This window comes from Alligator sinensis, unplaced genomic scaffold, assembly GCF_000455745.1.
Source record: "Alligator sinensis unplaced genomic scaffold, ASM45574v1 scaffold293_1, whole genome shotgun sequence".
Lineage (NCBI taxonomy): Eukaryota > Metazoa > Chordata > Crocodylia > Alligatoridae > Alligator > Alligator sinensis.
In genome coordinates, this window is record NW_005842158.1 from 267,413 (window position 1) to 281,255 (window position 13,843).

General features: G+C 42.2%; 1 protein-coding gene across 1 annotated transcript in view; it reads left to right on the plus strand.

The window, feature by feature from the left end:
- LOC102376036 (fibrocystin-like) overlaps positions 1-13,843 on the plus strand; it is a gene marked incomplete at its 5' end in the record, with an annotated part of 317,838 nt that overhangs the window by 266,502 nt on the left and 37,493 nt on the right. Inside the window, one exon of the mRNA XM_025206503.1 lies at positions 10,144-11,161. Within this exon, the coding sequence (XP_025062288.1) occupies positions 10,144-11,161 (1,018 nt within the window). The remainder of the gene's footprint in view (positions 1-10,143; positions 11,162-13,843) is intronic.

Consider the following 13,843-nt stretch of genomic DNA (forward strand, 5'->3'; position numbering starts at 1 on the left):
GTGTAAGACAGGGGGAGTGATAGTGCCCCTCTACGCAGTGCTGGCTAAGCCTAATCTAGAGTATTGGGTACAGTTTGGGGCTTTGCTTTTCAAGCAAGATGTTCAGAAATTGGAGAGGTTCCAGAGGCAAGCAAGAAAAATGATAGAGATATCGGAAAGCAAGTCATACAAAGAAAGGATAAGAAAGCTAGGTATGTTTAGCTTAGAGAAAAGCAGATTAAGTGTGGGGCATATGATAGTAGTGTTCAAATATTTGAAAGGCTGCCATACAAAAAAAAGAAGAACTGTTTTCCATTGCCACAAGGGGCGGGAAAGAATGCAATGGTTTGAAATTGCAGCAAAGCGAATTTTAGCTCCAATCTCAGGAAAAGTATCTTTATTTTTTGAAGAGCATGGCACTAGGTGGTCTGAAGAGCATGGCAGCCATGGCCCAGGTAATTTGTAGAATCCCCATCACTGGAGGTTTCCAAGAAGATGCTGGATAAGCACTGAACAGGCATGGTTTAGGAATATCATCGCTGCATTTCTGCTGGGGCTTAAATCAGATGACCCTTGAGATCCCATCCAGGTCTTTGATTCTATGGTGGATGCTATCACTGCATCAGTGGCTAGTGGCATGTTTTCCCTCGACCCTTCAGAAGGGAGAGTTGCCCACATCTTTTTCTTTCCTGCACCCCCCCCCCATGACTGGTTCTGCAGCTCAGGGTGAGATTATATGGCTGGGACACATACCTGGTGGTTGTGTAACTATCCCATTAAACACATTTGAGTGAACAGTTATAGTATGCTCGCACCTAAAGACTCCAACCAGTATCACGGCCTTGTTGTGCTAGGTGCTGGGCACAAAAATAGTAAAAAGCAGTCCATGTCTAAAAGAGCTTACAGTCTGAATTGAAAAGTCCCCTATAAATGAGAACCTGGGGTACAGAGAGAGGAAGTGTCTTGCTTAATCATAGCAACTTTACAGCACAGCCAAGAAATAAATGTGGTTCACCTACATCTTAATCCAAAACCTTTACCACCAAACCACTGGTGTATATGTTGAGAAGGTTTAATGAACCTGTTCAAACCTGCACTGTTGGAAGTTACTCAAAGGTAACACATAGCTGGGGAAAAGGCCAGGAGACCCTTAATTCTCTATGTAAACCTCAGGCTCATAGGCTGCATACACACATTCAAATAATCTGGGAGAATTCTCCCAGGTTTGTTCTCATGGTAGAAAAATGTGCCAAGAACCACATGTATCAATAGTCAAATATTGAGGCCCTGAAAAATGGAGAGAAATTTCAGTGCTGAGAGAGATTGTAGCTTATTTTTCTCATGGAGTGGCCATTTTTATGCTGGGAGAAAAAACCTGACAACAGAATACTCGTGGTTTCTCCTGGGAGAGCAAAGCGTCTCCCAGGAGAAACTGCATGTCTGTACAAAGCCATAGCCTGCAGGAAATGAGTGGGTGTCTGAAAGTGCCCTAGCAATAATCTTTCTCACAATATTTTAGTTATACACATTTCTTGTCCAACAGAGAACCAAGAAGTTCAACGGTGAACATGAAAAATAATGTGGTGACATTTTTTCTTAGCTTTGGTCATATTAGTTGGCATAAATGAAGGCTATGCATGATGTATCCTAATTTCCTTTTTAGTTTAAGATGATGGAAATTAGAGGACATGGATAAGATTGGGGCAAAGCAATATTGGGTACACAGCTAATCCATGTGAAATCTGCTTGTGCCATCATTTTCTGGGCCTTCATTATGATCTTCCCATCTGGATGTTTTACTAGTTGTGGTATATTATTTAAATAGCATTTAAAATCCTTCAGTTCAGGGACTGTTCCCAAAAAAGAAATTTATACAGCTGCTTGGGGGGTGAGGAATGAATTGTTCTTGCCCTAGAAAATTTCAATGTATTGAAAACACTTTTTACAGTGAATGAGGAAAAAAAAATAAAGCATCATTTTTTAACAGAACAATAAATGTGAGACATGTTGAATCAGAAAAAAAAAGTGTCAGTTCAATACCTTGTAAGATATTTTTGTTCTTTTGAAAACCTCCAAGATTTTGTATTTCTTATTTTGAATTGACCTTTTGACATAAAAAATGCTGTTTTATTTTGAAGTATCAATTCAAAATGATGTTTCGCTTTGATTCTCCTGTTTTGGAAAATTAAGACACATTTTTTATAAAAATGTTCATTTTCCTGTTTAGAAAATTAACATTTTCTCATGTTGATAGCATTATATTTTTTCTAATGGGAAACTTTTCATTGTAATTTGTTTTAACCAATCGGTATCTAATAATCCCTGGTTGGACCCTCTAAGTACAAGTAGACTTAAATTTGGAAATATATATCTGGTTTTGGTGCCTCTGTTTAACCCCAAGCTTTAAAAAAAAACCTCAGCAGTTGTGGAGGCATCTCGAATTGCTTGTCACTTTTGAAAATTTAATCTACAATGAATAGTGATAAATCAGCCAATTCACATCTGTAACTAGCATTTCAGTTCTGGAAGTAAACTACAGATTATTGTAATGCTTTTGCCTAATATATATATTTTTAAGGAAAAATGACTTTTCAGCAGAACAAATATAGTTACTCACAACTTTTGTTTGGGTCAAGCATTGTTAGTTTCTCAGTGGGAAACTAAAAACTGGTAAATGTGTCATTTCAGTTGAAATATTTTTTTCCCCTGAAAAATAAAACTTTTGGGTTTTCAAAAGAACAAAAGGATCTTGTAAATGATTAGACCCAAAAAATAGACTTTCTCTCCCAAATTGTCCATGAAAACAAGCGGCATCTCCCCAACCTGGATAACTCCAGTGTCTGCAGATGTTTCTATGTCCAATTTTGTTTCTGATTGATCTCTAATGGAAAGTTGTGGTAACAAAACCTATTTCCAGAAAAAAAGAAATCACTTCTGCACACTTTGCTGGGGTTATTTGACCCTATCAGTCTTTCCTGCCCGGAGCAGGAGGGCTGGACCCGACGATCTCACGAGGTCCCTTCCAGCCCTAAATGTCTGTGAATCTGTGAACTCATAATGTGAGCCTGTTCCCATCATTGAGAAACTATTCTCATTAGGAGGCAAGAATAATAATCGCCTGGAATTTCCCTGGAATTTTATTGTGGAGTATTCGTTTTCTTCTCAAACTTTATTTTTACAGAAGAAAAGGACAATTTATCCCTGCACTTAACTGCAGGCCAGGCAGGAGGGGAGAAGCTGAGAACCGTTTACTCCTTAATAAAACCTGGCAACAATAGCCTTAATCGAGTTCAAGTTTATTTGACTAATTCTTTCACCACTTGTCACAGGACATACTTTTGTTTGTGATAACAGAACAAGCTCTTTCCTCTCTCATTTCTCCAGTGAGCAGTACAGGCACTTGTGGTGAGCACACATTACTGCTAACTGTTATGATGTTTGCTGTCAAACTCATTTATTTATGCAACTGCTGTGGAAAGGCCTCAGGCCGATAAGCAGCCATGAAAGATTTCAGAGTCCTGGTGTGGGGTCATGAAAGGGAAAGCAAGGGGCGGGGGGGGGAAGCCTCCACTGGTTATGAGAAAGGAACTGACACAGGAAATGGTCACATATGGCACAGATTTATTGTGTCCGGGACTTCCCATTCAAATCTCATTATATCCACAGCTCAGAGCAGTGTATGGCACAACCACATTCATTTTTAGGTCTGGCATCCCGATGAAATTACTGGTCTGCTTTCCAACGGAGGTGATAGGTTTATCATTCCTGGGCGCGAGCGAGCCAGCGACGGGAATTGTGTTGTAAAGAATGCCGTTCTCTGGCCCTTGCCTTTAAATTAAGCCACCGGTATCAGTTTGTCTGAAGCTCAGCAGACAAGGTTAGTGGTCAAGAGGAGTGGGGAAAAAAATCCTTCTGGCCTTTAAATACAGCAAAAGAAAAGGCAGGGATTACTTGAGGGGAAACGTAATGGGAAAGGGTTTTGGTAAGCAAGAGAAACACGGTGTTGTTTCCACTGCAGGGTCATTGCTCCCCAGAAAAATAACAAGGGAAAATAAAACAGGGAAAATAGTCAACAAGGTGGTTCCTCTGAAGTGTCTTTTCTGAGGGTGACATTTCCCCCTTTCCATAACACGCCTGACTATTTGAGCCATGTGTGGTGAACTAAACATGGATAGAGGGATGGCATGTTCAGTAGTCCTTATTTATGTAATGGTGGTTTGCAGGAGCCTTACCCAATGACCAGGGGCTCTTTGTGCTAGGGGTTGTACAAATGCATAGAAAAAATGGATCCATGACACAAAGACTCTAAACCTAGCAGTCAGCTATGGAGGTGAAATGCACCCCTCCCCACCATGCTATTTCAGCATAAGTAGACTAAGACGCTAGCACTGGGCTTGTCTGCACTGGGCAGTAGGACCTAGGTAGGACAAGGCCAAGCATGCCCTACCTTTCTGCACTTACAGATCTCTCCAGACTCAGAAATTAAGATGCTCTGGATTTGTCCCTCTCCCCACACTCTCCACATCTGTCTTTGGAGCACTTAAGCACGACTATTGGGGCTGAGCACAGAGTGGCCTCACTGGGCGCATCTGTGCCAAAAATACGGCATAATATGGGCATGTGTCTACACATGGATGCCCATCCTGTGCAGTAAATATGGCGACTTATGCCGACTTCAGTGTAAAATTGATACTTGCACCATGCAGGTATCAAATTTACACCCGATTATTTATTTTGCAGTAACGTACATGTAGACACGTTACTGTGCAGTAACACTATGTGTAGACTGATTTGGGACTAACGGGACTAAACTTAGTGCCAAGTCAGTCGACACATAGTGTTACTGCACAGCAAGGTGTCTACATGTGCATTACTACACAGTAACTAATTGGGTCTAAATTTGATACCTGCAGGATGAAGGTATCAAATTTACACTGAAGTAGGCATAAGTGGCAAATGCAATTCCCGACTAAATTTAGTCCCGAGTCAGTCCACACACAGCATTAATGTGCTTTAATGCCTGCACATGTAGATGCTGTCCTATTCCCACTTACTACACTGTAATTTACTGAACAGTAAATTTAAGCCAGCATAAATGCACATGTAGACACACCCAGTGTACGTAAGCCCACTTTGGTTCCAGAGGCCACGGGACCAAAGCTGCAGCTCCTAGTCAAGTGATTCCACAAGAGTCACAAGTCACACGTGTTAAGCTTGTGATTTGGGAGAGAAGCTTGGGAGTGTGAAGGGAGTAGAGTCTAAAGGCTCCCAACCCTTTCATTCCCTTTTTAACCTATTTTTTTTTTTTTTAAACCAGCTTTATGACTGCCTTATTGTTTGGGAGGACTCATGCTAGGTGATGTTGCTGTAGGGCGAGCTAGTAGGATATATTAATGATCTGCAACTAGCAGGGGAGTTTTAGGTCATAAAAAATCTCAGTCTTCCAGGTGACAGGAGATCCAGCTAGACTGTGAGCTGAACCTCTCAGGGGAGAGACTGCATCATCAAGAAAGGGAGGGGAAAGAGATCCCAGTCCCATATTCATACCATGTGAATGCTGGGCTGTAAGAAGAGTCCCGGTGTAAATGAGAGCAACTCTGAAGGCCAGAGTACATGAAATCAGAATGTTCCAGCCATGACCCCTTCCCCACCTTGGATACATCAATGCAGTCAGATTGAATGGGTGGGTTTGCTGACTTGAGGGATCCCTTATACCACTGTGGTCCTATGCTCCTGTGCACTGACCACCTGTAACACTACAGCACGTGAGCTTCAGTGCATCTGGTCTGATAGGGCCACAGGCTCTGTAATCTCCAGATATGCCATTCTATCCCACTTTTGGCCAAAGTGTGAGTAAGGTAGGGTCTACTTGGCTTCAAGGTCAGGAACAATGTATTACTCTATGTGGGCTGCTTAGAGCTAGGGAAGTCTATTATTTGCTCTTGACTCGTTGATGCGATTTAGCATACTCTGACATGTATGTGTGTTGCTTATCCTTTCTGTACAGTACCTAGCACAACAGAGCCCTGAACCTGGATGCTATCACAATGAATAAACAATATGAATAATGCACATAAATAATTATGCAGATAGCAGATAATGATATTATGTGCTCAGACTATTGCACATACCGTTAAGGCCAAAAAAATGGTATGAAAACAGCCCCAAACCAAAGGATTTAATATTCTTAATTGTTTATTTCCCAGCATATATACATATTTGTGCAAGTATATGCATTGATTTATCATGGTGTGCATGCATGCATACCGGTGAGGGAATGTGTGCAAAAAAGTGTTTCAGACATGTATTCAATCACAATTGTTTCTACACTCTAGAGCAATCAAACATGCATCCTGGCCCAAAGTTGTGCACACATTCATCTATAAGAGGCCAAACAGGTTCCCATGTTGGTACCGGCTCCTGCACATAGATGCTCATGTTCATTTATAGACCTATGTGCAATCAGGGGCATTTTCAGGAGTTCAGCGTTGGTCTAGCTGCACCTACTGAACTCCATGGGACTGCTCACATGAATTGAGTCACTTGTATGTGTATAGAGTTGATCAACGCCTCTAGGGCCATTAGCTGCAGCAGAGCCCCCATAGGGATCAAACAGAACGTGTTGCAGTGAAAATTTAGAATGGGAAATGTGAGGCCATCGAAACCATAGAGGCAAAGTGCATAACGACACCTTAATTTCACTTTCTCGTCCTGTTAGATTTCTAGAGTCCTAACGTTGGGTCCTTTTTATTGCACATTCGGATGTCAGCAGGTCAACAGGAGCCGTTCATGCCGAGACGTATTTCCCCTTCAGCAACGATACATGCTGGACAGCCCAAGGCCAGTGAATCGCAGTTTCCACACGCTGACCCATTTGTCCCCACTCCCTTTTATATTTTTGGAACAATAATTGTAGTTAAATTAGAAACGGCCTACGGGCGAATCTAGTCAGATGGAAAGAAAATTGCGGGAGATGTATTTTATTTTGATAAAAAGCAAAGCAGCAAAAACTGATGCCACCTTTTTGTTTTTGTCAAAAAATTGCCTATATATATTTTTTTTTCTTTCCCTCCCCCTTGTGCCATGAATTGTGAAATCCATCATGAAATGGGTAAAAATTATTGAAGGAAATGGTGGTGTTAACCTGAAGGGGAAAATCATTAATGTTGATGTATTTCATTCAATTTTAACTTTAGCATTTGTTTATTTATTTATTTGTGGTGTTGAGGAAATAGGGAACGGATACAGGAGGCCTGCCAAGGCATTTCTGTGCCTTAAAGTCAAAACATCTATTTAAAAAAATACTCTTCCCTCCTACGCCTTGATCCATTTTTCTAAATCAAGGATATGAGTTGTTGTTGTTGTTGTCGTTGGGTTTGTTGGGTTGTTTTTTGTTTTTTTTTTCCCAAGCAAAGTGCACCCCCTCGGCATATTTTTCTTTTCAAATGTGAAATGAGGTGGAAAATCCTCATTTCACGACAGGAAGGACAAATATTGACACGAAGTTAATATTTGTCAGAAGCCCTGGAAGCAACCTGGGTGTTTAAAACATAAAAATACAAATAAAAATAAATTAAATAAAATAACAAACTTGATATGAAGGGTTGTGAATGTGCAAAAAAAAAAAGGGGGAATTTATTGTCTGAAGGGAAGGAAATAGATAGGCCAGGCGAGCGCACACTCACCGCTATGTCACGCATGCGCAGGGGTCCCTGACACCCCTGTCTCACATGGGGCTTTCTCTCCCTACTAGATGTAAACACACACACTTTCCTCTCTCTTTCTTTCTAAGATGCATTTATATACACAAAAATGCTCACACTTGGTCCCTTCTTATCTCCCTCTCACACCCTGTACACCTTTCTTCTCCCTTTTCTCTCTCCCATGCAACTTCTCTCTCTTTCTCCCTCTCTCTCTCTCTTGCACACACACACATGCACACACAAATATAACCTGTTTAATCTAATTTCACCCATTTAGAAGGAGGGCTTCTGGAATTTATCACTGTTATTGTTCATCTCCAATGTAAATAGCCCATGTCAGCCCAATATTCAGTGGTCACTCAGTATTTATTAAGTCCTGTCCACTCTGGCCTTCTTTAGAGGAAAGCCCCGGGGCAGATTAACTGCTGCCCCTGACACGCCATGTCACTTATCTATTCGCATTGATTATGAGAGTCAGCTGTGACCAGGCCTCACTTTTCCCTGCTTCTCCCAGCCCTCTCTTACAAGCACCCCTGCTTGGATTTTCATGAGGAAATAATCAGATTAGGCCTTCAGCGGCGAGTTCATATGGAGTTCTCTTTCTCCAATGTGCTACTAACTGAATAAACGTGTTTTGTGGTAAATTGTAAATGACATTATGATTACCAAGGCCAGCATGGGTTTCATTTAAAAGTGATCGAAATTGCAGGCCACAGAAATTGTGACTGGCAGATAAGGCCATTTGGAAGAAGGTGAAGGGAGGGGGACGGGGGGAAAGTAACTGTGACTCCACAACCCAGCTTGGCTGGGAAAGGAACAGGGCAAAGGAAAGTCCTAGGGATGATAAAATACAAGCAAGTCCCATTTATAGACAAGAGAAATGTCATGGGAAGGGCGGGGGAGGATGACTTGGATGTTTCTGGGAGAGCAAATGATAAGATCTGTCAGGCTTTGTGGCCTGCCTGCTGTACTGTGCATGTCCCCTACGCTTCGAGATAATAAAGAATAGCTCTTATTGGTGTAGTGCTTCCGAACAAAACTGTTTCCCTCTCCTCTCCTCGCGCCCTCTTGCATTTAGTGTTAGCCAAGCACTTGGACTGATGAAGGAACAACACTGGCCGCTCAATGTCCAAATAGAGAATCCTAAAATAATAGAAAACGAGGGTGGGAAGGGAGCTCAGGAGGTCACATCTAGTCCAACCCCCTGCTCCAAGCAGGACCAGCCCCAACTAGATCTTTGTCAAGCTGGGTCTTAAATAGCTGACTTTCCATGTGCTCTCTTTGCTTTCCTCTGTGATGTGCACAGAAAGGGTCTACTAACTGGTCCCATCTGAAGAACCCCTTTGACTTAAAGGCACTTCCACAGTCCAAGCATAAAGAGCAAGCCAGCATGGATTTCATGCTGTGGATGTTACCCTGCGTGTGAATGCAGGGTAACATCCACAGGAGGCTGCACAGTAGTCTCATTATCAGACTGTGGCTTTCCCATGGCAGAGAGTTGCACAGTTATAAACTGGTGAGTCCTTCTGTCCATCTCAATGTCTGACCTCTCATTAGGTACCACCGTATGTCATGCGGGGAAGCAAATAGGAGGGTCTTATTTACTTCATTTCCCCCTTCCTTGTCTAATTCTGTGCTTCTGTTCTGACTTCTTCACTGGATTAATCCAGCGTCTCTTTTTATATCTCTAACAGTCTTTCCTGGTTTTTTTCCAGGGTCTTATTTTCCCCACAAGCAGGCTGGGAACAAAGAAGGGGATCATAGTTGGCTAGGTGTCAGTCAGAATTGGAGACATGTAAGGAGGAGGAAGTTTTTTGCTTTTAACTCTATACAGGCTGCCCAGGTCTTGCTTCAAGGCACTGTGAAAGTGCACAGGACTGTGAAAGGCAGGACGGGCAGGTAATATCCGGGGCTTGGCTGCACCCCACAATATAAAGACCCATAGAGCTAATCAGTGCAAGGGTGGGAAAGAAGGCAGGAAGAGGTTAATAGCTGGCTAAAATAGCAATTTAGTTCCAGTTTCTGGCAGAGAGGGGAAAAAAGCCCTGAGGCTTTCTGGGGATGTTCCTTGAAGCATCTTACCAGTATGCTATTCCAATTCATGAGCTGTTTTTTAGGACAATTCAAGCCAGTACAAGGGATGATTTTGCATGTGAAGCAAGGAGGGAAACAATATTGCAATATAAAGAGCCTCTTAAAGAACACACACCTTGCTTGGCTGGATGCACACCTTGCTGGGGTTGTTTCGGAGCAGGGGGGCTGGACCCGACGATCTCACGAGGTCCCTTCTAACCCTAAACTTCTGTGAATCTGTGAAAAGAGCAATGATTTGAATCAGGCTGTTTGAGAGAAACAGTTCTTGGCATCAAGTATACATAACAGCACTGAATTGGGAATATTCGGTATTAGGTGGCATCTTGGCATGGTAGATCTCCCTCTCCTTTTTGTTGTTTGTAAACAGGTATATACAGAGATGATAGCAAGTGTGTCTACAAGCCTTCAACCCAAGGCTACTTCTGCAAGGAAACGGACCATGTACTTTTGATCCTGGAAAGCTTGGAAGTAGATGCTGATGGAGAGAGGCCATCTCCAGTGGTGTCAGTGACTGGCAGTTTTGTGGAGTCCTTCAGTGCATCAGCTTCACATTCATCTTGCTGCTCCTCAGGACATCCACAGTCATTTTATTCTGTCTTGCCATCCAACAAGCTCACTAAGGTTTGCTTTGCTGGTCCAACACCTTTGACCATGAGACTCCACCTCAATAGTGGCCAAAGCTTTACCAGACTTTTCCTAGCTGTATTCTACAATGAACCCCAAAGCCTTCACGTTTTCAGGCAAGGAAAATACATCCCATCCACCTCATCTTTTCATTCATCTGATGCTGTGGCAGGCACCAACTATTTCAGCTTTGAGGACAACCTTCTGTACATCCTGCTTCATGGAGATGAACCTGTAGAAATCTACACAAGACGTTCCCTTCTTATTGCTTTTACCATAACCACGACCATTGGAGAGGAGGAGCAGATAAATGCGGTCCATCACCTGGCTGATTTTTTACAGATTGGCCGTGAACTGGTCAGAATAGTTCACAATGGGGCAGGGAGTGAGAGCACATTAAAGGTTATCTCAGCCAATGCCAGAAAGAGGAGACGTCTGTGTCCAACTATGACATCTTGCATGGCTTTTCATAGCAGGGATGACTGGGAGAACACTTGGGCAGGGCCAACGAGCATGAGGAGGCTATGGCCTTCTGGTACAGCGACCTCATCGAGTGTGATGATCATCGAAGTTGGGGACCCACCAAGCCTTGTGAGAAATAGCCTTGTTTCTTCCTTGTCTGATGAAAGGCTGCAGAGCTTGGCCAGTATTCTCATCATTGCTCATCAGACTGGGGAGCTTCAGGATGTCCTGGATATACCAACTGATACTTTAATGCTGATGTGGTCCGCCTCCCCATCACCAGAAGGATGTAGTGGTCGGTAAGTATGCTTCATAGCGTTGGAAGGTGATGGTGGTGGTGATCATTAGTTTTTAACCAAGAGTATTTAACCAAATAAGAGTATTTAACCAGGCCAAGTTCCAGGAGATGTAATAAGTTTTCCACCACTTAGAGCAGGACTCTCCAGCAGGTGGCCTGTGCATTGCATATGGCCTGGAAGGACCCCTTGGAGTTGCCCAGGTCCCCCTTTCTCCTCCAGTTTGCACTGCCTGTCCCTGGGGTTGGAACAGCATGTCCAGGGCTCTGCAATCCAGCGAGTGAGACAGTGCAGTAGCAAGGGAGCCAGTAACCCCCATGGATGTGGCCCTTGGGACATAATATTCCCCAGCTTCTGAGAAGTTGAAAAGCCCAAATTTAAGAGTCCTTAAGGCAAGGCAGGAAGTTTCTAAAAAATCATGCCTCTTTTCAACCACAAGGCAGGAAGTTTCTCAAAAATCATGTCTCTTTTCAACCACAAGCAGCTAGGCTGGGTCCAATAATTTCTGGGTTACATGCCATGGTTGGTGTTGTATGGGAGGTCAGACTATATGGGCATAATGGTTTCTTCTGGCCTTCAGATCCATTAAATCTGTTTGATACAGTGCCAGAGATGCACATAGTGCATTATAAGCAGGTTTCCACCCTGAAGATCTTAGACATTAAGATTCATGGCCTTAAAGGCTAGAAGACACCCTTACCTATCATGCTTGTATACCTAAACCTTTATATATCTGAGGTCAATACATTTTACCACCAATGGAGTTTGACTAATGCATTTCTTTCCAAAAGGTATCTAGTCTAAAAATATCAGGAGATGGAGAATCTAGCTCTTCTCGTCGTAGTTTGTTCTAATGGTCCATCACTGTTAAACAATTATGCCTAAATCTTATTTTGAATTTGTCTGGTTTCAGCCTCTGGTCTTTGGCTCCTGTTTTTAATGTCTTTGTCAGAATAAAGAGCCTTTTGGTATCTGGTCTTTTCCCCTGGGAGAGGCTCTTCTGTAATCAAGTCACCTCAAAGTTTTCCTTTTGACAAATGGAACAGAGAGTGCTCTCTAACGCTCTTACTCTTGAGCATTTTTTCTAGCTCTGAAGCCATTTTTTTTTTGGCTCTTTTCTCTAACCTCTCCAATTTTCAATATCCTTTTTAATATTGAAGATCAATATGCATGTGCAGGATTCTAATATTAGTTTCACCAATGACATCTACAAAGGTAAAGCTACCTTCTTACTCCTACTCATGGTTCCCTGGCTGATATAGTCAATGATCGCATTAGCCCTGGTTCTTCCACATAGCACTTGGAGCTCAGATTCATTTGTTTGTCTACTATGATCCAAATCCTTTACAGAGTCATAACTTTCCAAGATACAGTTCCTTATTCTGTAGGTACGGCCTGCATTCCTTGTTCCTAGGTGAAAGACTATATATTCAATTGTATAACAATGCACTTGATTTGAATAGGCCCAGCCTACCAGTTGTTCCAAATAGCACCTGATGACAACTCTATCCTTATCCTTGTTTACCTCTCCAACAGTCTCTGTCATGCAAAAATTTCATCAGCAATGAGTTTATACTTCTTTCCCAGATCATTGATGAAAATATTGGCTCCAACTAACTGCCTCTGAACTGCAGTAGAAACCCTTTCATACAATGATTTCCCAATGACAAATGGTTTTTGTGATCTGTCAGTCATCCAGTCCCTAATACATTTAATGGGTGCTCTGTTGGTATTGTATCCTGCTAATTTTGATGGCAAAATGTTGTTTTCTACTAAGCCGTACGAAAATAAATTACACCTATAAAGATACCTTTTTTAATCAATCAAGAATTAAATCAGCTTTGCTTGACAAGACCTATATTCTGTATAACCACCTTGGCCAGTCTTAATTGTATTTCAGCCATTCAGTACTTTTATCACTGAATCTTATTTGAGCTTGAAGTTTTTCAGCTGTCGAACCTGCAGACACGTATGCATGCACTTCATTTTACTATAATTGGTAGACTAGGGCCATCTCATAGACAGTGGCAGCAATCCCTCAGTTCAAGGATGATCTCTGCTACAGCTTATTGATGGGTCTTGAGGTGACTAGGGCTGGCGGTGCTAGTAGAGTTAAGCACATGTGCAAATGTTTTCAGGCGAGGGGTGTAGGGGCCTTGAGTACTCCTGGTCAGCATGGAAAGTTTTTAACTTCAGTGGGACTCCAATCAGGGATACTTGTTTGCAGGACAAACAAATCAGGGCCAAACCTTCAAGACATTTATTACTGACTGCACTATTTATTATGGTGTGGAGTAACACTGATTTCAGTGGGGTACTATTCGTGGTACTAAATCCTGCATCAGGTAGTCATTTGTTTGCAGGATTGCACATTTAAACATAAACCTGATAGGCAAGATTTACATCCTATAAAATTGAGTGAAACATTTTATAGAGTTTAAAAGAGATTGAATCCCCTCTCCATGAGCTGGTTGATGGTGATGATGATGATAACGATGGTAATAGGAAACCCCTTTATCTAGAGCTATCTCTAATTGTATGGATTTTACATGTATTTTTGGATTAATTGCAATAGACTCTAATACATCTACACAGTCTGTCTTGTTGCTTCTTCAATAAACTCTGCAGGTCACAGGGGCTAGGGGCAGACATGGCATGTGTCTGTGGACAAGTTGCACCTGTGTT